The following is a 26,129-nucleotide window of genomic DNA, read 5'->3' on the forward strand; positions in this document are numbered from 1 at the left end:
ATAACGTCTTATCATCTGCTCTGCCAATCAAGAACTTAATATCAAGTGTTTGTGCTTGGTAGATATGTTAGCAATTTTATTAAATTGTTATATTTTACTGGTGCCTTGATTTTTGTTTGTTGGACATGAAATATAATCTTCTTATAACACTCTCTTGTTCGTTTGAAATAAACACAATAATAACATTCTCTGAAATGATACTTCAACATTTTCGTGATTTTTGGAGTTGATCGATCCCACCTTACACTGCTATCATCTATTGTCCATGTTAGTGCTTTTAAATTTTCCCTATTGACCATGTTCAAGCATCACGAGAAAGAAACATTGATCAAGCAAAGTTGAGGTATCATTTCCAAGAATGTTATTATTGTGTTCCGAGAATGTTATTATTGTGTTTATTTCTCGTGATGCTTGAACATGGTCAATAGGGAAAATGTAAAAGCACCAACATGGACAATAGATGATAGCAGTGTAAGGTAATATAGACAAAGACTTTACACCGCAAATTTCTGAGATCATCCTTATATACTCTCAGCATAACGTATTTTCAACTGTGACCTGGCTGAGATCTAGATTGTTAGTAGATGTGTTCTACTATAGTTTCAGATGTTTAAACTTTTAAAAGGTCTCTTCCACTTCTGATTGTCCCACAAGTTTCAAATTTGCACAACCCCTCAGAAAACACCATCTAAAAAATTACTTTTGGTTCTTGTATCCTGATTCTCATTGTGGGTTTCAGACCACTTGTCCCCGAACTTTAGAAGGCTTTCGTAAGAAACGGGCACTAGCGCCGCAGAACCCATGATAACTTTATTTGTTATCTCATGAAGAAATAGTTGTACAGCGCGTCTGTTGAAGATGATTCCACTTTTCTTTCAATAGCTTCATGAAGAACATCTTCACTCGGCCTCCTTGATATCATCGTCCAAGGTCTGGATGTCTTGAAAAAGCTTAAATGCATTTTTCTTCTTCTTGTTCTTTTTGTGCTTTTCTAGTGAAGACAAAATAAAATGAAATTAAGTAAACAGATCAGATATCTCCTCTTCAGCAGACGATATAACTGATCCTCCTTCTCTGTCAAAGAAAAGAAGAGGCTACTTCTAGTAAAAATTTCCCACATTATACTTTTCAGACTAGCAATACCTACATGTTGGTAGTTACGAGGGTTCGCCAAAAGACAAAATCGAACTTCCTTTGGGTATCTTGGAAGAAATGCTGGTGGGAGATTCCTCTGAGCTAAATCTGACTTATTGGAGTCACAATGGAATAGCAATCATGGTTAAGTAAGCTAAAAACTGACAAGTTACCGCAAAATACTAACTTCGGGGTTCAAAGGTCAAGCTGGACTAAGCAATTTCATGAATACGAATAAAAGACTGAAAAAAGAAATGGAAAGTTGGAAACTACCCAGAGCCAAGCCCGAGCACACAGACAGAAAATGAAAGGAAAACTAAAGAAAAAAACAACACATTATAAGCACTATTATGGTCAGTAGTACACAATGTTTCAATGCAAGGAAATGCTACATCCTTAGTGGTAGTATAAATAAACAAGATACGATAACTAAAAAGCTAATCAAACTGGTATATCACCAAGCTTACAAGGAACATCACCCACTCGTCCAGACCACGTATTGAAGGTTATATTACTCGCCACATCGGCTCTTTCCATACCACGTATCCACACTCACCGTATCATAACCATAGTATATATATAAAAAAGAAAGAAAAAAACAATCATCAGAATTAGGGCAGGGACTTTTAACCGAACCGTTTACCCTAACCGATCCGACCGGAACGGTCCAGGTCAAGTTATGAAGATGCAAGTCTAACTTTTTGTTTTTGAAAATCTCATGTAAAAGTTTTTCAATAATTTTCATAATTTGATGTAAATAAAAAAAATTTAGATTCAAATGTATAAACATTTATTCAAATCAATGTGCAAAATTTTATTGATTATATTTTATTGATTATATTTTTTATAACTCTTTTGAAAATTTAACAAATCCATTGATTTTCAGAATAAATTTAACTCTATATAAATTATTTTTCCACCACTAATCCCTCTTAAAAGTTATTTATAAATTTAGTCACTTTACATTTGTAATCTTTTGTATTTTCGAAAAACAAAAAAATAATCAAAACATTTAAACGTCTCTTTCATGAGCTCAAGACGAATATGAGAAAGCCCATATAGAAAAAAGCCCAACAAAGTATGATGATCACAAGAACGATAAGAAGCTACGATGCTGGTCGTCGGCGAAGCAAACGGATATTTCTCCGGCGACTCACACAACGGATCTCTTAGGGATTTTCATCTGTTGGCGATCTAGACCTGTCTCCGAACCCCCACACTGTATTCATTTCTCGTACCTGGAGTTAGCGAGTAACTTAGCCGAGAGCTAATGGCTCTGATGATCGATGTCGCCGTATCTTGCCTCAATTCGATCCGCGAAGTAAGTCTAGAATTCTCCTGATCTGCTGAGTTTCCTAGGAAATGATGAGTGAATTTGATCATGATAGTAATTGGAGATTTCTACTTTTCAACAGTTTTGTTGTGTGTTTTGGCAGATAGAAGAGGATGTGAAAGATGCAATTGTGTATATTGATGCTGGTTGCACTGAAAGTTTCCAGCTTGCAGGAGCCTTTCCTTTGTTCTTGGAACTAGGTGCCCGTGCCGTCTGTAGCCTTGAGAACATGACTTCCCTCGACGCGGTAAGCTTGTGTAGATTCTAGTTTCACCATGCATGCTGGTTAAGGAAGAGTGGATCTCAAACATTTATTGTTCATAGTTGAGAGAATGGGCTTGATATGTTATCAAAGTCAGATTGTTTTTTTCATTCTTATCAAACCTCAATACCAAGACTGAATTGTATCTTTCCATTGATTTTACTTTGCTTTGAATAGCTTAGTCACCATCACTTAGATTGTCTTTCTCTCAAGTTATTTTTCTTGTAGTTTCTGACTTTGATAATGTTATCAAAGTCAGATTGTTTTTCATTGTTATCAAATGTCAATAGCGAGACTGAATTCTATTTTCCATTGATTTTACTATTCGCATTGGAGTTGCTTTGAATGGCTTAGGCGCAATTTAGATTCTCTTTCTCAAGTTATTTCTCTCTCTCTCTATCTCTTTCTTGTATACTCGTCTCTTTGATTGTCTAGATTCCATATTCTCATCTATGGCAAAGGATGTGACTGTTGACACCTTTTGCTATATATAGGTGCCTGATTGGAATTCGAAGTTTGATTGTTCAAACCGAATTGTGATTATGACTTGTCGGCTTCTCAATGATGCTCATCGGTATATGCTGCGGTGTTTAAGCACCCATGAAGGTGTTCACCGCTGCACTGTATTCACCTCTATTTCAGAGGTGCAACTCTATCCTTGTTCTCAAATTTTCTTTTCCTGCAACATTTATACTGGGTACTTTTAGAGAAACCATACGCTATTTGGCTTATACAACGTGTTGTATCTGACTTGCTATCTCTAGTGATTATTATAATCATATAAACGAAGAGCGCAATGAAGTCACTTATCTAATCACTTTGCTAATTTTAACTGTTAGGGATCTCATTCAGCCTGCCCTGATTCACCACTTGGTCCAGACGCGTATAGAGAGTACGAAACCTTGCTTGCTCAGGACTACAATGAACATACCAAGACGAGCAACAAAATATCTAAAGATAAAGGGGTTCCTAAGTTCTCTTCCGCACTTGAATCCCTTACGATGGAGCCTATCACAAGTGACAATGTAGGCGATTCATCAGGTGATGCAGATGGTTTGGTAGTCTCGGTGCACCACTTCCCCTTGATTATTTGTCCTTTTACTCCTAGAACGTTTGTCTTACCTTCCCAAGGATCAGTTGCCGAAGCCTCCTTGTCTCGTCAACATGAGGATTCTCTTAGTTTTGGACTGCCTCCGATAAGCACTGGATCTATGTCTGATACTGATGATGTCCCTCCTGGTGCAACTCTTACCGCACATTTTCTTTACCAGCTGGCTCTTAAGGTTAGTTAACAGTGTAGAAATCAGTCTGAACTTATTCATGATGTAGATGAAGTTTGTGACCATGTCATTTGTTTTGAAAACAAATGTAGATGGAGTTGAAGTTGGAGATATTTTCACTTGGGGATGTATCAAAGAATGTGGGGAAGATTATGACAGACATGTCAAGTCTTTATGATGTAGGGCGTCGAAAGAGAACTGCCGGCTTGTTACTTGTTGACCGTACACTTGATCTTATCACTCCCTGTTGCCATGGGGATTCACTTTTCGATCGAATATTTTCATCATTGCCTAGGGGAGAACGATTTTCTACACAAGCACAGCTTAAACGAGGGGTTCCAAGCATCGACCGTCCTTCTCTTGATGTTCAAGTGCCGCTTGGGGAACTGTTAAATGAAGAACCGAGCAAGATTAAGGAGTCTGGTCTTCTTGAAGGAGTTGAAGCTTTCTTACGTGGCTGGGAGTCATACACTTCTTCTGATCCACAAAATGAATGTGACAAGAAATCTACCACCAAGTGGTCCGAGCTACTAAATGGATCTCTTGTAGCCACTGAATGTTTTAGAGGGACGCCTTACTTAGAAGCCATGATTGAAAGGAGAACGAAGGATGGAAGTGTACTGGTGAAGAAATGGCTTCAAGAGGCTCTGCGTCGTGAAAATATCTCTGTTAACGTGAGGGCTCGTCCTGGCCACGCCACGAAACCTGAGCTCCAGGCCATGGTCAAGGCGTTGTCCGAAAGCCAGTCGTCTTTGTTGAAAAACAAAGGGATTATACAGTTAGCGGCAGCTACAGCCGCTGCGCTTGATGAATCCCAGAGTGCCAAGTGGGATGCTTTTAGCAGTGCGGAGATGATGTTAAATGTAAGTGCTGGTGACACGAGCCAGGGCTTGGCTGCTCAGATCAGTGACCTGATAAACAAAAGCGCTCTGGCAGAACTTCAAGCGAAGAAGAATGAGAAGCAAGATTCATCGTCACGAGGGCTTCTGTCTTTCCGAGACGCCCTGCTTCTTACAATTGTTGGTTACATTCTTGCTGGCGAGAATTTTCCTACAGCCGGCTCAGGCGGACCGTTCTCTTGGCAAGAAGAGCATTTTCTAAAAGAAGCCATTGTTGATGTCGTTCTCGAGAATCCTTCAGCAGGGAATCTCAAGTTTCTAAATGGGTTGACAGAAGAGCTTGAGAGAAGATTGAACCGCTTAAAGTCAGAGGAGACCAAAGAGACTCCCTCTGATGATCAGTTGGACATTGATGCGCTTGATGATGATCCATGGGGGAAATGGGGAGATGAGGAAGATGAAGAAGACAATAGTAAAGCAGACGAGTCTTATGACGATATGCAGCTAAAACTTGATTTGCGTGATAGAGTAGACAGCTTTTTTAAGTTTCTCCACAAGCTGTCGAGTCTAAGAACAAGGAATGTACCGTTAAGAGAAGGCTCATTAGCTTCAGAGAGCAGCTTCCCGGGAGATCCATCTGGAAATAAAGGGCTACTCTACAGGCTTATAACGAAAGTGTTGAGCAAAGAAGAGATACCCGGTTTAGAGTACCATTCCTCAACTGTAGGAAGGCTTTTCAAAAGCGGGTTTGGAAGGTTTGGTCTTGGTCAGGTTGGTTAGCTCTTCTCTCTCTGTATTTCTTCCCTTTTCCCTCATCCCCATGAGAAATTGAGAATACACATTAATGTTTCTCAAAACTGTTTCAGGCAAAACCAAGCCTTGCAGACCAGAGTGTCATTCTTGTCTTTGTCATTGGAGGAATCAATGGTCGAGAGGTGGGTTACTTCACCACAAAGTCACTTAATATATCTGGTTTTAGACCTTATATTTGATCTGTTTTCTTCATTGTCAAGGTTATGGAAGCTCAAGAGGCTGTGGGGGAGAGCGGAAGACCAGACATTGGCTTGGTTACTGGAGGAACAACTCTCCTTACTCCTGAAGACATGTTCGAGCTGTTGTTAGGACAGTTCAGCCACTTTTGATCTTTTTCGAAAACAAACTCACTCTCTCTCATTGTCTCTCTTGTTAAGCTATGAATCTAAGCGAGTGTTTAACTTACAAAACTACAGTTCCATTTTCGAAAGAAAACAAGAGATTCGGGTATTAATTTGTGAATACGCGTATTTACATTCTTAGGTCCCTCAGGTTTTGTAATTTCAGAGAAAAAAGATTTAATTAAGGTAGAAATCTCATAACCCCTTAATAAACCTCAGAAGAATCACATTTCACCCGAAAAAAAGAAAAACCTCAGAGTGAACGAACAATGGCAGCAATGAAGCTCCTACTCTCTCAAGCTCGCCGCCAGTCTCTCACCAAACCCTTCTCCTCTCCATTCCCACAAATCAATAGACTCTTCTCATCAGATCCGAATCCAAACCCTCCTCCGCCGCCGAATGAATCCCCCAAAAAGCTCGAGCCGGTGTCCTACGCCGCCAAACCCTCCTCGGAGCCCTCTTCTCCGGAGGAAGATCGTTCGACCTGGACGCGAGAAGAGATCCGATACACGAAAGACACTCCTTCGCTCGCCCCAGTCTCTTACGCGCAGCGCGTGGCTCCTCTTCCGGAGGATCGCGTCGTGAGCGAGGAAGACAGAGAGAGGACGCCGGAGGAGGTGGAGACGGAGAGGAAGAGAATCGAATCGGAGAATCGAGCTAGGAGAAGGTTCTTGAGAGCTACCGCTGTGGAAGAGGATACGTCTTCGCTTCCTCTGCCCACGCTGCTTAAACCAGAGCTGAAGCATGGAAAGAAACCTATTTTCGATCTCATGGAGGCCATTAGAGAGATAAAGGTCAGCACTTTTGATCCACGTGGTTCGTTTTGTGTGTGTTTGATATCAAAAGGCTTAAACTTTTGCTTGTTTTTGTAGCTACAATATTTCTTTTGTTTGATGGTAGTACTGTGAGAGTTGTGGACTCATCATTTTGTGCATCCCTTATATCTTTGTTCTTACGTTGTTTCCGTTTTGATGGTTCAGGGCAATGCCAAGGCCAAGTTTGATGAAACTCTTGAAGCTCATGTGAGGTTGGGCATCGAAAAAGGCCGATCTGAGTTGGTAATATTCTCATTCTTGTCCTGTTTTTTTTTGGAAGCATTTCACCTGTTTTTATGTTTGTACTGACTGTAATCACTGTTTTAAACTGCAGATTGTTCGTGGTACTTTGGCTCTACCACATTCTGTTAAAAAGGTAAAATAAATGTCTCTTTAATCCTTCATGTGACGTTTTATGTATCAGCCGTTTTGTAAATAAAAAGAAATGATCTTCATTGTTCAGGACGTGAGGGTGGCTTTCTTTGCCGAGGGTTCGGATGCAGAGGATGCAAAGGCTGCAGGAGCTGATATTGTCGGTGGTCTTGAGCTTATTGAGGAAATCTTGAGTAATGAATCAATTGCATTTTACTTCATCTTGCTTCCCATAAATCACTTCTGACATTTGATTGGTAGATGATCATTCGTATTAAACCCTATCTGCAGAAAGTGGCAAGATCGACTTTGATAGATGTCTCGCAACTCCCAAAATGATGCCCCGTGTTTACAAGGTTCTTAGATTTAAGCATTTATATTCATCTATAACATGATGAAGGTGATTTTTAACAATGGTTTGTGTGGTTATTTGCAGATATCAAGGATTCTTAACAACCATGGTCTGATGCCTAACCCCAAAGTAAGTTACTTTATTCACTCACTCAACATCTTATTCTAGTGTATCACACTCAGTATGGTTTATCTCTTACCCTTAAGTTAATTCATCTCATATTATGTGTGTTGTAGCAAGGGAGTGTGACCAAGGATGTAATGAAAGCAGTGAAAGACGCAAAAGCAGGACATACCAAGTTCAGAATGGATAAAACTTCCATTCTTCATGTACCACTTGGAAAGGTTAACGACTTTATAATATGATTATCCGAATTTCGTTTATCTATATATTCATGAAAAGAACACTTTCTCTAACCAGATGAGCTTTCCTGAGGATGCTTTGAAGGAGAACGTTGGTGCATTCATGAACGCCCTGTTGCTGGCTAAGCCTGCCGGATTGAAAAAGAGTAATAACTCCATACCCCAATCTTGTTGTAATTTAGTATGTAGATCTTTGTTTTGGATGATTTGAGTGGTTAATCTTTTGACGTTTTCTGCAGCTTCAAAATATGCTGGTTATGTGAATGCATTCCATTTATGTAGCACTGTAAGCTTTTGAAATCCAATGTAGAAACATTCTTAGACAGCAGAGATCAACTACTGATTTTAATGGTGGTTAAATGCAGATGGGAAAGGGTTATCCGGTATCGATACAGTCGTTATCTAGAGCAGCAGATCACTATACCAAATTGCAGCTCAAGTGAGCAGGAGACTTCAAAAGATAAAAGCTTGTTGTTGCAGGCGTTTTTATTTTTTATTTTCCCGGGGGGGAAAGTTTTATTACTTGTTTCCCAATGCTGAATCTTTGGAACAGTATTATGATTTTGTTGTTTACCAGTGGTTAGTATTTTCATAGCTCGATGGATTGGATTTGCTTTGATACAATAAAGTCAAATTCATGTCATAAGAATGATATGACAATGTTTAAATTGCTACTCATCACATCACTTTTGCATAATTGGATTCACTTTTGTGTTTCGTTAAAGACATAACTTGAATCTTTGCATTGATTCATGATGCTCTTTTAAGAATCGTAACAGTTTATTACAGTGGTTTACAGCAAAAAGAATTCACCAAGCTTAAGACAAGCTAAATTCTTCAACACTCTGTCTCTGTGTTCGGTTTTCTTCTACTTGTCTGAATCTTTTATCTATCTACAGTTGCGTAATGGAAATATATCTGATTTCGTGTGAGATCTCAAGCAAACCGATTGAAAAAATGAAAAACTTTTGGCGGGTAGTTGAAGCGTGAAGAGATACCTCACACCACTAGATGACACGTGCCACCATCGGTTAAGCACGCTTTCGCCGGTCGCCGTTAGATTCATCTCAGATTCCAAACTAGCTTCCCATGGTTCTTATCATGCCACCTCAGCACGTCACCCTCGTACTCCTCTTTAACTTATTCCTTCTCTTCACAAAAAAGAATGAGATTTTTTAAAATATTAATTCAACAAATATCGACATTCTCCTCTTGGTTTATTGATCGGGATCGGTCCGGATCTCAGACGCTTGTGAGGCTCTTCAAATGGCGCAGCTACTCTCCCCAGTTTGCACGGATCTTTTGAAGTTTCAGAGCTCTCTTCTCAGCTCTAGATCGCGTTTCTCAGCCAAAACAAGCGGTGCTACCTCGTCTTGGTGCTTACCTGCTTACACAGGAAGGAGACGAAGTGGCTCCATCGGAAGATTGAGAGTTGCAACAGAGGACGCTTCTTCTCTTTCCACCGGCGACGTCGCCGATGATTACTATGCCGTTCTCGGACTGGTAATTGCTTTAAAAAGGGGTTTGTATGTATGTATACATACACTCATTAACATTCAAAGCTTCTGACTTTACATCTCTTTCTTGTGATTTTTTCATTAGCTTCCGGATGCTACACCAGCGGAGATTAAGAAAGCATATTATAACTGTATGAAGTCTTGCCATCCTGACTTGAGTGGCAATGACCCTGAAACCACAAACTTCTGCATGTTCATTAACGATGTCTACGAGGTGATGTTTTGATATTACGTTTTTGTAATAAGATCCCATGTGCTCTGCTCTGCTTTGGGTTTTCACTGGTTGGTTACGGTGTTGTGCTGCAGATTCTTAGTGACCCTGTACAGAGAATGGTTTATGATGAGATTCATGGATATGCAGTGACTGCTACCAATCCTTTTCTTGATGACTCTAGCCCTAAGGATCACGTTTTTGTTGATGAGTTTGCTTGTATAGGTATAAATATATGTCTTAAGTTTCATCTGAGAGAGGGCAAGGCTGATGATCTGTGTTTATTGGTTTGATAGGCTGCAAAAACTGTGCCAATGTGGCTCCAGATATATTTGAGATTGAGGAAGACTTTGGAAGAGCAAGGGCTTGTAACCAGCGTGGCAACCCTGATTTGCTTCAGCAAGCAGTTGAAACATGGTAAGCTCCTACATTCTGTAACATGCTGCAAGTGGTTGTGTAGAACTTATTAGGAGACGCCTTCGTTTTTCTTTTTGTTTCAGCCCGGTTGATTGTATATATCAGACTTCTGCGGCACAGTTGTCTTTGCTTGAAGATGAAATGCGTAGGGTTGAAAGAGTAAATGTAAGACAGGAGCATTTTCTTTTGTAGCTCTCTTATTGTTAGGCATTTCTAAGTGTTTTTGATTAAACTGCTGCATAGGTTGCTCTGATGCTTTCTGGAATGGGGTCAGGAGCCGTTGATGTTTTCAGAATGGTAAGAAGCTCTGTAGCTGACTTTGGCTTTTTTCATCCATAGTGAAGCAGAGGTAGCTAGCTTATTGTTCTTTATCTTTCAATCTTAACTGATCAATCTTTGAATCCAATTACAGGCGAGATCTCGATGGGAAAAAAGGCAAGCAAAAGTTTTGGTATGAACTGTTTTAACAACATTCAAAATCCATTCTCTTAGATATATGACATAACAACACTTTGTTTGTTTTGCCTATGTTTTCAGAATCAAGCTAGAAGTAGAATGATGAAGCGGAAAAGCACAGATGAAACACCTTCCTATTGGGATAACCTCTGGGGCAAAGATAATCAATACCAGAAAAGCGGTAAAAGATTCATAGTATTCTCTCATTCACTTTCGCCAATGATCATATAATAAATATATTTACTCTGTTTCCATGTCTGTGACAGAGGAAGAAGTACAAGAACGAGCTCAACGAGCCGCAGCAGCAGCCAGAAGATGGAGGGAGTACTCACGAAGAGGCGTGGATAAACGCCCCACGTTCAAACTCCCCGACTCCTCATCCTCCAGAGGAGACAACTGAAACCACCCTCCAGACATGAATCTTAATGGTAGTAAAGTATATATGTAATAACTTCACCGTTCCTAGACTTGTATAGCTTTCTTCCCATATCGATTCGTGGAAGAATAAAAACAAGTGTATAAACGTTTTCATTTTCATGTATTATATACTCTTTATGTATATAAGTCTCTCTCCAAGGCCTAGATAAAAATAGTGGAGACTAATCAAATAACTTTCATTAAACTATAATAACTAACCAGATGAGGAAGGAGTAAAATAGAATCCTAATCTTGACAAGAGTTAGGGTTTTAACTTGCAGCATTTTTCTTTTTTTCATATCATAATTTCTTCTGTGTGTATCATTTGCATGTCTGCTTTGAGTTTCAAGAACACTGAAGTTTGAAACAATAAATATATAAAGGTTGTGCAATGATGTTTGTTGCTTTCTACTTGCTCTTTTGGTCGAGAAATCTCAGTCTCTATGTAGAAAGCCTTCTATATGGTTAAACATGTTTTTTTCAGATAAAAAATCATAAAACACTAATCAAATATATATATTTTTTAACTGAACTGTTTCCAAAGAGCTCTGGCTCCACCAGAATAATTCGTGAATACAAAAGAAAAATTCTTTATTTTGTTTTGGAGGTGTGATCTTTATCAAAGACTCGAGACCCTCACTGCGTTTGGCTAGAGAACCCTCTCTTATTCCTTTGTGGTGTGCAGTGTGTTGTATGATATGTATGGACCTAAGCTGAAGATCCAGCCAAACGTCTTCTTGATGCATTGGAAGTCGAGACTTGACCCAACTTGTCTGAATCCTTCGACTCATCCGTCCCCACCCTCTCTCTAACTGGTGTGTAATGCCTAAGCCACACGCCTGTGTACACCTGCACCATTCAGTAAAAAGAAAAAAAAACAAATGAGAGACTATCCAAGTTTCAAAACATCCATCGTCTCTGCATGTGAACTACTAACTATATTTACCTGTTGTGGCCTCATGATCTTGGTGTCAGGATCATCTAGCGACTCTTTCCAATGCGACAAGTATCCAGCCATGCGAGGAATAGCAAACAAGACAGTGAAGAACTCTGGTGGAAACCCCATTGCCCTGTTTCAACAGTCCAAGTTTTCTGATATCAGATTAAGTTGTTGAGTGAAAATTAATATGAAATCAAATTTTGTTACACACCTGTATATTAGTCCAGAGTAGAAATCAACATTTGGATAAAGCTTTCTCTCAACAAAGTAATCATCCGAAAGAGCTGCCTTCTCAAGAGCAACGGCTACTTCAATAAGAGGATCCCTTCCAACAATGGAGAACACTTCATCCGCTAGCTTTTTGATGACTTTAGCTCTTGGGTCATAGTTTTTGTACACACGGTGTCCAAAACCAGACATCTTCCTCTTCCTTTAAAAAAAAAGAGATGAAACTATTTGATAGAGAGGCTCCTCAGCATATTTAGTTTCAAGGCAATGAGTTTTTTACCTGTTTTTAACACCCTCTATGAACTCTGGAATGTTTTCAACACTCCCAATCTCTGACAACATCTTAAGCACAGCCTAATGGAAACCAAAAGACATGAAACTCAAAGACCATGGCAGCATATACAAATACATGAGATAAGGAATAAATAGCACACCTCGTTTGCACCGCCGTGAAGTGGACCATAAAGCGCACCCACAGCTCCAGCAACAGCAGTGTACACATCAACACCACTACATGAAACACATATCTATCATCAACATATCTATCATCAAAGTGACCAAGACTCAAAAATCAAAGAGGTGAATGTGTACCTAGAGGCAAGATGCCGAGCAGCAGCGGTGGAGCAGTTCATTTCATGCTCCGCATGTAATATGAAGAGGATGTCCAGTACCCGAGCCAGCCGAGGGTTAGGTTTGTAGGATCGGTTTCCCCTGCAACAAGATAGAAGCTCATGTCAAAGTCTACGATGACTAAGCTCCCCCATTGCATGATGCGGTCTAATGAATGAGATGAGCATATACATGGAATCGAGCATATAGAGGAAGTTCTCAGCATAAGAAAGGCTTCCTGAAGGAAGAACGGGAGGCCTCCCTGCCATCCTCAAGTAAGCAGCTGCTGCAATAGTTGGCGCCTTTCCAATAATGCGAATAATTTGCTTATCTCTAACTTGTTTTGAGTCATAGATATCCTGACCCTGCATTCAGTAAGAGTATTTTAGTTAACATAATTATAAGTAAAAATCTCATAGTGAGATGATTATTACTAGAGAATTGTAATACTTAAACTTACCCTGAGCGCAGGATTAGCATCAGGGTGAAAGATGGAAAGCGCACTCATTGCACTCACTAGAACTCCCATGGGGTGTGCATCGTGAGGCATTGACTGTATTATATCCTGTTATCAAGAAACTCTAGTTAAGACACAGAGAAACATCTCTTGCGTAATAACTCCATGTGTAGAATGTATTGAGAATCATTAATGGACCAGGACAATCAGAGGTTGCAACCACTAACGTACTATTCTAAAGTTCTGTTTTGGTCTCAGAAATAAAAAATAAAAAAATCACATGGAACTAAGGGACTCACCAAAACTCCTTGAGGCACAGCTGAATGCTGAGAAACAGCAAACTCCCAATCAGATAGCTGACTTTCAGAAGGCAGATTCCCATACACTGCCCACAAATAATTAGCCCATGTGCTGTTAGTAAACAACAAACTCATCACTACAAATTTGATCCTTAGTAACCAAAACTACAAATAGCTAGCTATCCATCCAACACTTTTTGACTTTTTTGAGATATGAAGTTATTAACTAGTTCAACAACAATCAAGAGGCTACAACATGATCCAATACTTACTCAGAAGATATGCAACCTCGAGAAAAGTACTGTTCTCAGCCATTTCCTCTATTGGATACCCACGATAACGTAGGATCCCTTCATCTCCATCTATGTAAGAAATCGAAGACCGAACAGGAGCCGTGTTCAAGTAACCAGGATCGTATAGTTTAATCCCTTTGTCCTCCTTCCCCGTCGAAATCTACATGTCGGAAACACACAACAAACCATATCAGATCTCAGTTTACCTAAAGTTCACTTACTTACTTGTCCCTGACGCATAAGCTCATCAAAACCTAACAATAACAGAACTTTCCATACCTTCCTGAGATCAACGGCTTTAACGGTACCATCATCCGAGACCGGAACCTGATACTTCTTCCCTGTGCGCTCGTCGACTACCGTCAAGGCTCCCTTCAAGGATCCATGCGGTGGAGCACTTATATCCGCTGACGTGGACCATCGCTCGATAGCTGGAGGTCCTGACTCGTAGGGGTTATTAGCTGACGTCAAGTGCGCCGAGAGGACAGCTAATCGAGCTCTAACTCTCTCTGATGTATCCATCTTTGAACACAAGAAAAGATTATTACACAACAAAGAAAAAACGTAGAAGAGGAAGAAAAGGGGAGCAAGCTATATAACACGTGTTTCTATCGCTGGCGGACAAGAGTATTGACTGGGACCTACTACATATCCAGTTTTGCCTATCTCTTTAGCTTATCCTACTCTAGGTGAATGGAGAGTAAAGTATACGCACGCACTTCTATAGAAATGCGTTTGTTCCATGCTCGTGGCCTTCAGACGCTTGGAATAGCAAGTAGAAAGTCCTCGATTTGCTAAATAGCCGATTTGATTGCTTGCCTTTGAATTTAAAAAAAAAAAAAGAGAAAAACAATATACACAATAATTGGTGATGGGCTAACCTTTTAGTGTGGGCTTATGGATATGTGAAATTCCTACCCATGAGTAAACGGGGCATTTGTTAGCACGTTCGCTTTATTTTTATTAGCTTCGTTCATAATAAGATGTTGTTGCAATTGCTAGTTTGGAACCATACCAACATCTTTTGTTATTTAACAAAAATAACTAGGAGGTTTTGGGTTCTAAATATGTAAATCTTCTTAGCACGAAACTCATATCATGTAATTTTATACTTTCACTAAAAACAGATTTCTCTTCTTTTTTTTTGTTGCTAAAATTTAAAACAGATTTCTTTGTAAATTTGAATTTGTGATCTTTGATATCTTATTAGATAATCCAAAGTTTTAACCATTAAATCAAATATTTTGGGTATGTTATGTATTATCATCATGATAAATTATATACTAAAAAAGAGGATAATCGTTGAAATCTAACGCAAATAGTCAGTCATGAGTAAATTAATTATAGTTACATGACTCGAACTACAATCTAGACCTACATGACTCGAACTACAATCTAGACCCACATGGTCAGCTATAATATTCTGTGTCTGTGTACCAACATATGTATAGTTATCAAATACATGATAATTGGTTCTCTAATGTTTATTTATTAATTTGTATCGAAAGTGATAGGTCTCTAATAAATGAAATGTTAAAAGCGACATGTCGTATATAGTTTTACTGGTACCTAAATTTAGAATTCTGAGTTCACCACCCCACGTGAGGCTCTGAATATATACGAGAGTGATAGATATTTCTTTCAATTCATACGTTTTATACTAAACGAATGATCTCCTTTTTGTCTTGCTAACACATTATATATCAAACAAAACCCATGAATTATTATTTCTAATTAAAAGATAAGTTTTTTTTTGAAACTCTAATTAAAGATTAGTTGCACTGGTGATTACTATGATGTTTTTTCATGCATGACTCTTTAATTAAGTTTGTTACACGTTCTTTTCAAAAAAAAAAAAGTTTGTTACACGTCTAGGAAATTACTGAAATCGTATTTATTTTACAATAACACATTTTATATTTTTATATCAAGCAAAGCTATATAGTAATTCAGCCGATAGGGTTTATATATCAAAAAAAAATTATGTAGTAATTGTTAAAATTAACAGCTAGAAAGCATACGTGAAATATAGATATTACTAAAATACTGTTGTAGAAAAAGGTTTTTCATATTAATGGAATTTCACCCTCAAACAACAATAAAAAGGAGAAATGTGTGAAAGCGGCAAAGGAAAGGCTATTTTTGCAGGAAGAAAGCATGCGAAAGAGAGAGTAGTTGGATTTAGACAGATGACTGACGAAATATTATTATTTTCTAGTTTCTCCTATTTATGGTGTTTTAGTTATTATCATATAAACTAGGTGTTTTCCTGCACCATGTGCAGTAAAAGAATTTTAAAATATTTTTTAATAAATAAATATAAATTATATTTAATTTTTATTATTATTATTAATTTTCTTTTTTATCAATATTTTAATATCAATTTGATTTAACTGAACATTAAAATTAAGATAAAAACAGTTTTTTTCTTGAATTATATTTAAGAATCTGCATGTATATATTTAAAATTATAATCTTAAGTATATTTTTCTATCTATTTATTTTAATTAAATATATTAAATAAATATATAAAATTGCATAATTGTCAAAAGTTAAAATTAAAAAATATTTATAAAATCTGTAGATATATATAAGAAACTAATGATTTTACGATTTAATTTGATTTTATGATTTAATTTTTAATTTTCTAAAAATATGTATATATTTTTGAAATATTTTTAAATGATATTTCGAAATTTGAAATGTCATAATTGAATATATTTATTTCAATGATGATTTATGAGTTACTACCGTATTTTTAAAAAGTCCAAAAATATAAATCGACAATAAATGTAATATATGAGTTATTATCATATTTTAAAAAGTTTACCAAAAATATAATTTAACATTAAATATAATTTTTCATGTCATATTAATCTATAAGACATGTCATCAGTTTTAGTAGCCATGTCACAGTTATTAATTTAGGTGTTTTCCTACACTATGCGTAGTGATAAATTTTTTAAAAGTTGAAATTTATATTTTAAAATGTAATTTATTAATATTGTATATTTTATTGTTTTGACCAATAATTAATATAAATATCATTAATTAAGTATAAAATTAAGAGAAAATATATTTTTATTTTAAATTATATTTAAGAATATATATGTATATGTATAAAGTTAAAATCTTAGATAAAAAAATATTTATTTCATTTGGTTAAATATATTAAATCAACTTGTACAAAATTGCTAAAAATCATATAAAATTGTATAGTTATCAAAAATTAAAACTAAATAATATTTATATAATTTGTAGATATCTAAAAGAAACTAATGATATTACAATTTATTATTTTTTTTAAATTCAGAAAATTTAGAAAATTTAGATAATAAAAAATTTATAATTATAAAAGTAAAATTATATAATATTTCGAAATTCAAAATGTCATATTTGAATATATTTATTTTAGTGATGATTTATGAGTTATTACCATATTCAACAAAGTTTACCAAAAATATAAATCAATATTAAATATAATATATGAGTTATTGCCATACTCTAAAAAGATTTCCAAAAATATATATCAGCATTAAATGTAATTGTCCATGTCATATTTAACCATATGACATGTCATCAATCTTAATAGCCATGTCACAATTTTTTTTGTGAAAACGATTGTAGAGAAGACATGTGGGAAATCACTTCTCAAATATAGACTAGGGGATGTGTTTTTTTGTTATGATAATCATATAAATGTTTAAATATAGAAACATTAAATATATATTTAACCTCTCATTAGTCACATCACATCCGCAAGATAAGAAGATGATTATATACTAAAATTTGTTTACTCAATCATTTGAGGATGTCATCACGTCAAGAGTACGTAGTATACTGGTATGACAGCATGACGCAAACTTGCATATTGGTCTAAACCATGCATGTAGTTTTGATGCTTTGACAATTATGCAAAAAAAAAAAATCTCATATACAAACATTTATTTGAGAGAAGAAAACGTGTGTATAACACATTAATCAAACATATCAGGATGTAGTTACATTTTATTCTCCTGAAATTTTGCATTTTTTTTTTTAGTTTACAAAAAAAAAAATTTGCATTTTTCCATAAATCAATTCTACTATTTTGTAACTCTACAATATTTTGTATGGTCAGACTGAATCAGGTTGTGTCGTTTGGTTTATATCAGCACACTGCCCCACTCTTCCTCCAAACAGCTTCTCCCTTATTTTTTTTTTGTTCACTACACTCTATCTATTAAATATTTACATATTATCTAAAACAATTTTCTTGAATATTTTAATTATTATCCAATAAGAAAACAAAAAACGTCGTTTCATCTGTTATTTTCCTTTTCAATACACACACATTTATATACACACGGCTGTGAACTTGTTCAGGACCCATATATAAAACCTAAACCCATATAATGACTTGAAATTTTTTATTGATAATAATCTGAAAATATTTAAAACTAAAAACAACATTAACTACATTGAAACCATCGTCTAACTTTGGGAACAAACACAAATCTACTCTCTCTTTTTCAGGGACTAATATTTAAATTGTTTTATGCTCTTTTCATTACCGATGATGACGTAATCCCAGAAACAGAGCCACCTGAAACAGAACACTAGACAAGAAGCAAGATCCGTAACACCGGGAAGAAGGAGACGCCTGAGATCTCTTTTCCGACGGATGAGCACCATTAGTAACATTCCTCCCGCAGACATTAACTCCTGTCTTAACGACACTGAACTCATCCTCTGGATTCAGACACAACCCTCTGTTCCCGCTCAAATCCAAATTCTTACCCAACCGTCTCAAGAAGCTCGAGTCAAACGGAACCACACCGATCAGCGAGTTCCTGCTCAGGTTCAGATGGAAAACGTGAGGCAGAGAATCAAACCCTTGCGGGATCTCTCCGGTTAATCCGTTGTTAGCGAGAGACAACGAGCTGAGGTTCGTCAGCCTGGTGTAGCTCTCCGGGATCACGCCGGAGTATCCTGAGTTCTCGAGCTGGAGCTCTTGAAGCTTGGGGAGGAACCCTAGCTCGACAGGGAGGGGTGCGTGCATCGGGTTGTTATCCATTATGAAGTACTGTAAGCTCTCCAGCTTGGAGATTCCTTTCGGGAAAGATCCTCTGAGTCTGTTGTTGCTCAGCGCCAAGAACGATAAAGATCGAAGCTTTTCGAGTCCCTGTGGGATGGCTCCGGAGAGAGAGTTCGAGCTCAAGTCGAGTTTTTGAAGCGTGCCCAGTTGGGAGATCGTCGGGGGGATGGTGCCCGTTAGCGAGTTGTAGCTCAAGTCTAACCCGAGGAGGCTGTTGAGGTTCCCTAGTTGTAGAGGGATTGTGCCTGTGAGCTTGTTGTAGCTGAGGTCGAGGTGGAGGAGCCTTTTTAGCGAGAAGATCGCGAGAGGGATGGCTCCGGTGAGTCGGTTCTGGGAGAGGGTGAGGATTTGTAAAGAGGTGAGAGATGAGATGAGAGGAGGGATTTGACCTGAGAGGGAAGGGTTTGATCTGAGGCTAAGCTGTTGGAGAGAGGAGTTAGGGAGGAGTTTGATGGGGAAGATGATTGTGGTTGGGAAGTTAGTGAAGCAGTTGAAGAAGAAGACTGATTGAAGGAAAGGGAGGGAGAAGATTAGGTGAGGGAATGAAGCTGAGGGTTTACAAGAAGGGTTTGGAGCAGAACCGAAATCGAGTCTAGAGACGTGAGGTAGGTGGTCTGGACCGGTTTTGCATTCGATGCCTGGCCATGATGAGCCGGGTGAGCAAGGGTTTGGGTGGGAGTGACGCCATTGTTGATCAGATGACATTGAGTCCATGATTGTGAAGAGAGTCTCTGACTCAGAAGGAGGCATTGAGACTGTGTTGGCTTCGCAGAGGAAGAGAGGTGTGATCAGGAGATGGAAGAGCAGTGAGGAAGGAGAGGGTGAAGCTCTCTTGGTCGTCATGGTGTAAGAGAGACAGAGAGATAGGCGTTTTGGTGATATTATTATACTGAGAATTCATAAAAGTTCTTCTTTCTCCAAAAAAAAAAGGAGATGTGATGTTAATTAGAATCTTTAAGTGTGTTGTTTAGTGAAGGGTTTTAAGGATTATGGGACAGGACAAGACATAGACACGTGAACAATCAGAATCTAAAACAAGGTGATGATAAAAGAGTGAAGACTTATTAGAAGAAAGCAGCTAGTAAAGAATACAAAATAGATTTTGAGTGTGTGTGTGTGAGAGAGAGAGAGATGCAATTATAAATGGAAGTGACTGAAAGTGACACGTGTGGGGTCGTGAGAGACAAAGAGGTAGGGACTCAGGACATGAGATTGGTAAGAGAAGAGTAGACACATACTAGATAAAAGAGTACTTGATGGGTTTTGTAAGGCCATACACACATGTTTCTTCCTTTATTCAAACACTTTTCTTTGAACCAGCTTGTGAGGTGCTTGTCTTTGTTGGTGATAATCTCGTGATAGCATTAAGCTCCTTGAATCTCTCAGGTTTATGTGGAGTGGCTTTCTTGTGTCGTATCTCTCTCTCTCTTTCTAAACATGTGATAATTATAAATGGTCTCTATACAAACAAACAAAAACTGACACTATATTACCAACACACGTATTCATTAAAGGATAACATCGACCATTAAACTTTAACAAACACACTGTTCGTTTCAACTTACCGGATCACTACGGGAAAATGAACAATCAACTTTGAAGAAAAACAAACACGTAGTAAGAATTTGATGTAAGAGGTCAAAAGACATCACACCACATGACATTCACAATGTGTGTAGTTAGTCCAGACTGTCTCCACAATAGTTCTTGACTGTTCACTCAATAGTCATGAATTTTCCCTATCAAATACTTCAAATCATTTTCCTCTTTAGATTATCTTGTTTAATAAAAAAAAGCTAATAAGGAAAGGCTCTTGAGAAGTGATAGGCATAGTATGTCTCACTATTCACTGTCTTCAATTATTCATGTCTCTTTTTTTTTCTAAATTTCTCTGAGATTCCATCATCCATTGTTTGAATTGTGACCCAAACAAAATCATGCATATTACTTATATACCTTAATGCAACACATTGTGAGCAACCTTTTAGCAACAACATATACATTCTTTGACGTTCCTCGGTCCATGTTTACTCTGCTTATTGGTAAACAAAGCTTTTAATTATAGACCAAATTAATTCAAAAGGGTTGTATAAATATCAATACAAAAGATATTTTCAAAGCCGGTCATGAGATTTATTGGGCTTCAAATAATTAGTAAACATATTTTTCTAGTCATTTGGGGGTAAAACCACTAATATTTTAGAGGCCATAGACAAAAAGATTTCATCTAGCTATGCTTAGAACCGATTTTTGATATTTTCAATTATTGTAAACTGTTTCCTATGAAAATGTCAGAAACATGCTAATTAGAAGAAGAAAAGAAAAAAATTGTCAAAAATTCAAAACTTAAGTGATTGTACTACACTTGGCAATAGTGTAGCAGGTGTCTTTTTTTTGTAAATATGTACATGTATGTGTTGTATATGAGTGATGGATCTAATCTCTAGCCTGGACTCACTTGAGCTGTAAAATCATATATGGCCTACAACGAAATGATCAAACAAACGGTCATAAAAGTACCTGAATTAGTAGGACAAAGGCTCTCAAAACCTACCATTACCAACATCATATTAATCTAAATACTTCTTTCATAATTCTTCTTCCCTTAAAATGTAACATTTGTTAAGCTTAAGCATCAAGAAAGTTAAACTATATCTGTTTTTGTTATTGTTTTCATTTAACCCAAAGTAATGCTTTCTGGATGACCTCTCTCAGTCATGTGCTTTTCGATTTGACACCACTTCCAATTCTATTATCTACTTTTGCTTTGTCCAGAGTTTTTCCTACATATCTCTATGCATCATCAAGATATATTATATTATATAAAACCATAGTTACAGTCTGAACACTGGATAATGATTCCTGGGATCATCAAATGCTATGTGTTTATCTATCTACAAAATAGGGCTTATAATTCTGTTATTCAGTAACAGTTGATTGATAAATATGGAGGAATATCTGCAGGTATCTTCTTACAAAGATGTATTTAATCCCAAACAGCTCATGTGGGTGAGGGTAAATCAATAGTGCTAATAGCTTTACAATAGTGTTCATAGCTTTCTCTTTAGACCCTGTGGAATTAAACAGGTCACCTTTGGTACAAAACGCAAACAATGAGGGGGAAAACTGAATCTACATGAGAAAAACTGTTGGAAGAAATATACACTGTTGTTACATCTGTCTTTTATTTATTGTTTTTGTCTGAAGATGTGAATCAAATCCTACTTCAAAAAGAATCTAATGATTTATAAAGAAGCCTAGTGAAACCACACCTCTGGACATGTTTGTACATAGTTTTTGGGGGTCATTTGGTCATTCTTGTTTGTGTAATCACGAGATTTTCATCTAAAAGTAAGAATGATCCATTAACCCCTTTAAGAACACAAACAAGAGAGACAAAAGTTACTGTAGAAGCTTTAGAGGAAGAGGGAACATCTTTATCAAAAAGAAGAAAACCGATTAAATCTGGATACTGTACCTTTTAATTATCATGGGCTCCCTTTTCTGAAACAACATGAAAAAAACAGCAGAAGATGATAGAAAAGCAAAAAAAAAAAAAGACTAATATGATTATGTTTCTGAAACACTTTTGGTCTTGAGTCTGCTTAGCATTTCTCTTAAAGAAGCTTTCTGCTTAGTAGTTAGTTGAACATCCTCATAAAATTGCTTGCATAGGCCATTGGCTTCACATCAGGGTGAGGCTGTGAAATCACAAAATTAAAAAAAAATTAGAATATCAGAAGAATCTTCAAACGAGTCTAAAACAAGAACAATGATCCCAAAAGCTAATAATAGACTCACCACTGCTGTGAATGTAACAATGTTTGGCTTCATATCTGGAGCTTCAAATCTAATGAAGGCTCCTTTGTTACCCATCTGCAACGATATAGGTTCATGTTTAAGTAAGTAATTTGCTGTTGTTACAAAACTGAAAAGAGGAGTTTCTGGTTTACCTGATCACAGTAGTTTGGAGCAGAGAAGACAGTGATGAGTTTACCATCATGATCAACCTCGTATCCTTCATCTTTTACTTCATGTGAGCGCACCACCAAATCTTCCACATTCAAAAAGAAAAAAAAACAGTCAATACAAGAATCAATTGGCGAACACCAATTATGACACATGGAAACTACACTGACCTAGATTGTTGTCTTCCAAAAACCTTTTGGTAACATCTCCACCAAATGAGAGACCAACTCCTCTCTTGCTTGGGCCTCTTCCAGGCAGAGGTTGAGGATCACTCCACAATAGCTCACACATCAATCCTAAAACACACGTTTAAGAAGATTAGACATTCTCACATTAAAAAACTTACAAAAGGTGTGAATGATGGAAACAAACCTTCCTCAGGAGGCTCACAGAATCGGTCAATGGCTCTGATGTCTGAGAGCTTAACGCCATCGACACTGAAGAGACCTCCATGCACCACAAATATCTTCTCATTGATAACGTGAGCCAGCGGAAGGTAACAGAACACTTCGGCAAAGAGTTCAACGAACTTCTCACTCAACTTGGACCGAACCTCACCCTCAAAACCATATATCTTGTTCATGCTCTTGCTTTCATGATTCCCTCTGGCTAGGTATATGGCTGCAAATTCACAAATAAAAAATGTGTAAGCAAAAGCGATGATAAACTTAGATCTTCAAAGAAGTAATACAACAAGTATTCAAAGAACTTACATGACGGACACATTGACTTAAAAGCAAACAGCGTCAGTATTATCTCCACGGAAAAGGACCCTCTGTCCACAAAGTCACCATTGAACAAGTAAGGATTCTCTTCAGAAGGGAGGCCATTGAGCTCAAAAATGTTTAGGAGATCATAGAACTACAAAATAAAACAATGTGTCAAAAGCAGAATCAATACAACACAAAGGTAGCCGAAACTTAAAACATGAGAAGGAAATAGAAAGAGCCATAACAAAATCAGTTAGTATGTGTTAGAACTGAAGATTGTAGAGGCTCTCAGATTCATTTGAGAGAAAGAAATTATGTAAAGTAGGGTGGGTGAAATGAAAACCTACCTGACCATGAACATCACCGCAGACCGTAAAATGCTTGCCATTAGGTACACTGATATCAACCAGAGAAGGCAGTGCTTGCAAGATTTTCCTTGTCTGTAATACAATTTGATATGCATACCTACAAATATTAAGCAAGTAAACTTATGAACAGATGACCAAAAAAATGTGTTAGTTTAAGTTCAATACTAAACCAGACAACACCAACCGTTTGTGCAATGTTTTTTGGTTCTTGAAATCTTCCAGCATCTGTTTCACAAAATCTAAGGTCACTTCCTCTCCCTCGATTCTAGCACCAGAATACTGTGGTTCAACCTCTGCAATGAAATTGCAAAGAAGAATCTCAGTAGATTGATAAGGAGGTTACAACCTCTGTAATGTCACAACAGGTACAAGATTGATTACTAGTCTAAAGGCTACACTCAACCATTTATCAAACTACTGAAACAAAGACATGGCATAACAAGGGAAGACAGAACAAACAACACTATAGAAAGGTAAGCAAGTAGATGGAGGATACCAATTGTGTGGAAGTCAATGGACTCAGCCACCGAGATCTTTTCAGATACGGGTACAGAGATTGCTTCTTCAAATTTCAGTTTCTTCACTGCTTTCTCGCACTCTCTTAGCTTTCTTGTCGCATCAGGGTCATTAGGAGAAATCCTTTTAACCTTAAAATATAAAATAGTAGACTATGTCAGCTATACCGTACACACAAATCTCTCATAACAAATAAAGAGATCCCACCACCAAACTGTTCGCACACACTATTATCAAGGTTCCAGGTTCATATCATTTGGTCAGATCAAAACATAAAGTTATGACCTTTTGGCTGAGTTTAAGCTACAACATTTCATCTTTACTGTTTTGACAGCTACAAAATGATAAAAAGAGGAAATAAAGAGCAGCATAAGTGGCTGGTACAAAAACATTACTTGCTGGAAATCCTTCAAGGCATCCTTAAACTTCCCCATGGCAAGATAAGCAGCACCACGTCTGTAATAGCCCTGTGATTCCAGCAAACAAGACTGAATGAAATGTGATAAAAAAAAAAAGAATAAGCAGCATATCCTCATAGTTGAAATGATACCTTGGAGTATTTTGGATCAATATCAATGGCCTTTGATGCATCCTGAATTGCACTGCCATATTCCTCCAGCTTTGTGTGAGCAAATGCACGATTTGCCCAATACACAGCGTTATTGCCATTGAGTTCTATAGCTTGTGTATACAGATCAATAGCCTGGGAGAATTTGTGACCTGCAAACAACTACCAATACTTAGCGTGCTGTTTTTATATCCCCCCAAAAAAAGGAAGAGTATCCCACTAAAACAGAGTTGAAACTGAAATTAAGAAAAAAAAACCGGTTCTGTTAATGTTTTTAAAGCAAAAGTACAAACCTTTAAAAGCTTCATTGGCCTGATTCTTCATCTCCTCGGCCCGTGAAACATCAGAGTTCTCATTCTTAGCCTCCATGTTATCTCGATTTAAGTGTCTTAGTTATCGAACTGACTGTCAAGAAGCAGTATGAAACTAAGGTCTACTTTAACAGTATGACGCACTAGAACGATAATCAAAATACTCAAATTCAATAAGTTGGCTTAAGAGCTTTAAAGATTGCAATTAATAATCTAAAAAAAAATGAAGTTTTTTTCGTATTCTGCATCGTTTTGAAATTGTTAACGACGAATCCATGGACGTAAGAAGTCGATAAGCTCACTTACAGAAAAATTCAGTGAAAGATCTATTAGAATCAAGATAAGATACAACAGGACAACAACAGAACAGAAGGAAGCCATGTGTTTTGTCGGAAAATCACAGAAGCCCAGTTAATTATTGAAGGTAGACTTGGTACCTGACAAAAAGCTCAAACTATGGGGGGAGGGGACAGCGGAAGAGTGTGAGACAGGTTTAAGAGAAGCTTTGACGTAGCCAGCAGCCACAAAAAGAGTTTATGCGCTTTGAAGAAGGGTTTTTGGAAAATATTTGTTTTTCCACTAAATTATTATTTACCAGTAAATAAAAAAGACGAAGAGATATGTCGAAAATTCAAAACAATATTTAATTTTAATAATACAATATCGAAAAAATAAGAAAATAGTTCCGTTCCATACGTAAATATATCTCGTGTTCTATTGGGCTCCGGGGCCGTAGCGAACACGGGTTTGTATGCAAGTCATGAGTCAAAGACCGGTTTATTTCTCTTAGTCAGCACTAAACATATTAGACTTTATATTGAACGGTTTATTTTGGTTTAGTTAAACCGTATAACCAAGTTATT

At 37.2% G+C, this 26,129-nt stretch overlaps 6 protein-coding genes across 8 annotated transcripts; 3 read left to right on the plus strand and 3 right to left on the minus strand.

Moving 5' to 3' along the window:
- Positions 1-2,229: 2,229 nt before the first annotated feature.
- On the plus strand, positions 2,230-6,115 carry LOC108812882 (sec1 family domain-containing protein MIP3). 2 transcript variants are annotated; one of them, XM_056988380.1, is made up of 7 exons: positions 2,230-2,455; positions 2,550-2,714; positions 3,224-3,373; positions 3,569-4,012; positions 4,102-5,619; positions 5,715-5,783; positions 5,862-6,115. In XM_056988380.1, the coding sequence occupies exons 1-7, from the start codon at positions 2,405-2,407 to the stop codon at positions 5,988-5,990; spliced, it is 2,526 nt and encodes an 841-aa protein (XP_056844360.1). In that variant the 5' UTR covers positions 2,230-2,404; the 3' UTR covers positions 5,991-6,115. The 2 variants fall into 2 exon arrangements, with proteins under 2 accessions (XP_056844360.1, XP_056844361.1); XM_056988381.1 differs by having other exon boundaries at positions 2,231-2,455; positions 2,571-2,714.
- Positions 6,116-6,210: 95 nt separating this feature from the next.
- LOC108834714 (uncharacterized) lies at positions 6,211-8,581 on the plus strand. 2 transcript variants are annotated; one of them, XM_056988383.1, is made up of 11 exons: positions 6,211-6,796; positions 6,983-7,060; positions 7,152-7,193; positions 7,281-7,383; positions 7,481-7,545; positions 7,626-7,670; positions 7,778-7,885; positions 7,962-8,049; positions 8,143-8,189; positions 8,269-8,387; positions 8,418-8,581. In XM_056988383.1, exons 1-10 carry the CDS (start codon positions 6,272-6,274, stop codon positions 8,344-8,346), a joined length of 1,179 nt encoding a protein of 392 aa, XP_056844363.1. In that variant the 5' UTR covers positions 6,211-6,271; the 3' UTR covers positions 8,347-8,387; positions 8,418-8,581. The 2 variants fall into 2 exon arrangements, with proteins under 2 accessions (XP_056844363.1, XP_018463538.1); XM_018608036.2 differs by having other exon boundaries at positions 8,269-8,581.
- Positions 8,582-9,066: 485 nt separating this feature from the next.
- On the plus strand, positions 9,067-11,068 carry LOC108834712 (chaperone protein dnaJ C76, chloroplastic). The gene is made up of 9 exons (XM_056988384.1): positions 9,067-9,406; positions 9,506-9,634; positions 9,727-9,856; positions 9,928-10,048; positions 10,132-10,213; positions 10,292-10,345; positions 10,461-10,499; positions 10,586-10,685; positions 10,771-11,068. The coding sequence occupies exons 1-9, from the start codon at positions 9,170-9,172 to the stop codon at positions 10,902-10,904; spliced, it is 1,026 nt and encodes a 341-aa protein (XP_056844364.1). The 5' UTR covers positions 9,067-9,169; the 3' UTR covers positions 10,905-11,068.
- Positions 11,069-11,411: 343 nt separating this feature from the next.
- On the minus strand, positions 11,412-14,294 carry LOC108834711 (citrate synthase 3, peroxisomal). The gene is made up of 11 exons (XM_056988382.1): positions 14,027-14,294; positions 13,727-13,907; positions 13,455-13,540; positions 13,159-13,263; positions 12,891-13,063; positions 12,681-12,800; positions 12,524-12,599; positions 12,370-12,443; positions 12,073-12,291; positions 11,868-11,991; positions 11,412-11,770 (listed from the first exon to the last, which is right to left on the minus strand). Exons 1-11 carry the CDS (start codon positions 14,267-14,269, stop codon positions 11,630-11,632), a joined length of 1,542 nt encoding a protein of 513 aa, XP_056844362.1. The 5' UTR covers positions 14,270-14,294; the 3' UTR covers positions 11,412-11,629.
- Positions 14,295-18,030: 3,736 nt separating this feature from the next.
- LOC108811591 (receptor like protein 29) lies at positions 18,031-19,929 on the minus strand. The gene has a single exon (XM_018583651.2). The coding sequence runs from the start codon at positions 19,665-19,667 to the stop codon at positions 18,297-18,299; it is 1,371 nt and encodes a 456-aa protein (XP_018439153.2). The 5' UTR covers positions 19,668-19,929; the 3' UTR covers positions 18,031-18,296.
- Positions 19,930-22,170: 2,241 nt separating this feature from the next.
- On the minus strand, positions 22,171-25,868 carry LOC108806466 (serine/threonine-protein phosphatase 5). The gene is made up of 13 exons (XM_056989225.1): positions 25,704-25,868; positions 25,249-25,360; positions 24,938-25,107; positions 24,783-24,854; positions 24,368-24,518; positions 24,056-24,164; positions 23,851-23,968; positions 23,507-23,654; positions 23,166-23,414; positions 22,964-23,089; positions 22,778-22,878; positions 22,626-22,700; positions 22,171-22,525 (listed from the first exon to the last, which is right to left on the minus strand). The coding sequence occupies exons 2-13, from the start codon at positions 25,322-25,324 to the stop codon at positions 22,466-22,468; spliced, it is 1,455 nt and encodes a 484-aa protein (XP_056845205.1). The 5' UTR covers positions 25,325-25,360; positions 25,704-25,868; the 3' UTR covers positions 22,171-22,465.
- Between the last annotated feature and the right edge of the window lie 261 nt (positions 25,869-26,129).

Source organism: Raphanus sativus, chromosome 6 (genome assembly GCF_000801105.2).
Source record: "Raphanus sativus cultivar WK10039 chromosome 6, ASM80110v3, whole genome shotgun sequence".
Taxonomy (NCBI): domain Eukaryota; kingdom Viridiplantae; phylum Streptophyta; class Magnoliopsida; order Brassicales; family Brassicaceae; genus Raphanus; species Raphanus sativus.

What these genes read in the sequence shown, in the direction of transcription:
- LOC108812882 (XM_056988380.1), top strand. Translation starts at nt 2,405, where the DNA reads ATGGCTCTGATGATCGATGTCGCCGTATCTTGCCTCAATTCGATCCGC. An exon ending in GAAGGTTTGGTCTTGGTCAG is followed by an intron (nt 5,620 to 5,714) that starts GTTGGTTAGCTC and finishes AAACTGTTTCAG; the next exon opens with GCAAAACCAAGCCTTGCAGA. An exon ending in GAGGAATCAATGGTCGAGAG is followed by an intron (nt 5,784 to 5,861) that starts GTGGGTTACTTC and finishes TTCATTGTCAAG; the next exon opens with GTTATGGAAGCTCAAGAGGC.
- LOC108834714 (XM_018608036.2), top strand. Translation starts at nt 6,272, where the DNA reads ATGGCAGCAATGAAGCTCCTACTCTCTCAAGCTCGCCGCCAGTCTCTC. An exon ending in AGGCCATTAGAGAGATAAAG is followed by an intron (nt 6,797 to 6,982) that starts GTCAGCACTTTT and finishes TTGATGGTTCAG; the next exon opens with GGCAATGCCAAGGCCAAGTT. An exon ending in CATTCCATTTATGTAGCACT is followed by an intron (nt 8,190 to 8,268) that starts GTAAGCTTTTGA and finishes GGTTAAATGCAG; the next exon opens with ATGGGAAAGGGTTATCCGGT.
- LOC108834712 (XM_056988384.1), top strand. Translation starts at nt 9,170, where the DNA reads ATGGCGCAGCTACTCTCCCCAGTTTGCACGGATCTTTTGAAGTTTCAG. An exon ending in TCATTAACGATGTCTACGAG is followed by an intron (nt 9,635 to 9,726) that starts GTGATGTTTTGA and finishes GTTGTGCTGCAG; the next exon opens with ATTCTTAGTGACCCTGTACA. An exon ending in CAGCAAGCAGTTGAAACATG is followed by an intron (nt 10,049 to 10,131) that starts GTAAGCTCCTAC and finishes TTTTTGTTTCAG; the next exon opens with CCCGGTTGATTGTATATATC.
- LOC108834711 (XM_056988382.1), bottom strand. Translation starts at nt 14,269, where the DNA reads ATGGATACATCAGAGAGAGTTAGAGCTCGATTAGCTGTCCTCTCGGCG. An exon ending in CGAGGTTGCATATCTTCTGA is followed by an intron (nt 13,541 to 13,726) that starts GTAAGTATTGGA and finishes ATTTGTGGGCAG; the next exon opens with TGTATGGGAATCTGCCTTCT. An exon ending in ATGCTAATCCTGCGCTCAGG is followed by an intron (nt 13,064 to 13,158) that starts GTAAGTTTAAGT and finishes TACTGAATGCAG; the next exon opens with GGTCAGGATATCTATGACTC.
- LOC108811591 (XM_018583651.2), bottom strand. Translation starts at nt 19,667, where the DNA reads ATGACGACCAAGAGAGCTTCACCCTCTCCTTCCTCACTGCTCTTCCAT.
- LOC108806466 (XM_056989225.1), bottom strand. Translation starts at nt 25,324, where the DNA reads ATGGAGGCTAAGAATGAGAACTCTGATGTTTCACGGGCCGAGGAGATG. An exon ending in TTTGGAAGACAACAATCTAG is followed by an intron (nt 22,879 to 22,963) that starts GTCAGTGTAGTT and finishes TGAATGTGGAAG; the next exon opens with ATTTGGTGGTGCGCTCACAT. An exon ending in TTGTTACATTCACAGCAGTG is followed by an intron (nt 22,526 to 22,625) that starts GTGAGTCTATTA and finishes GTGATTTCACAG; the next exon opens with CCTCACCCTGATGTGAAGCC.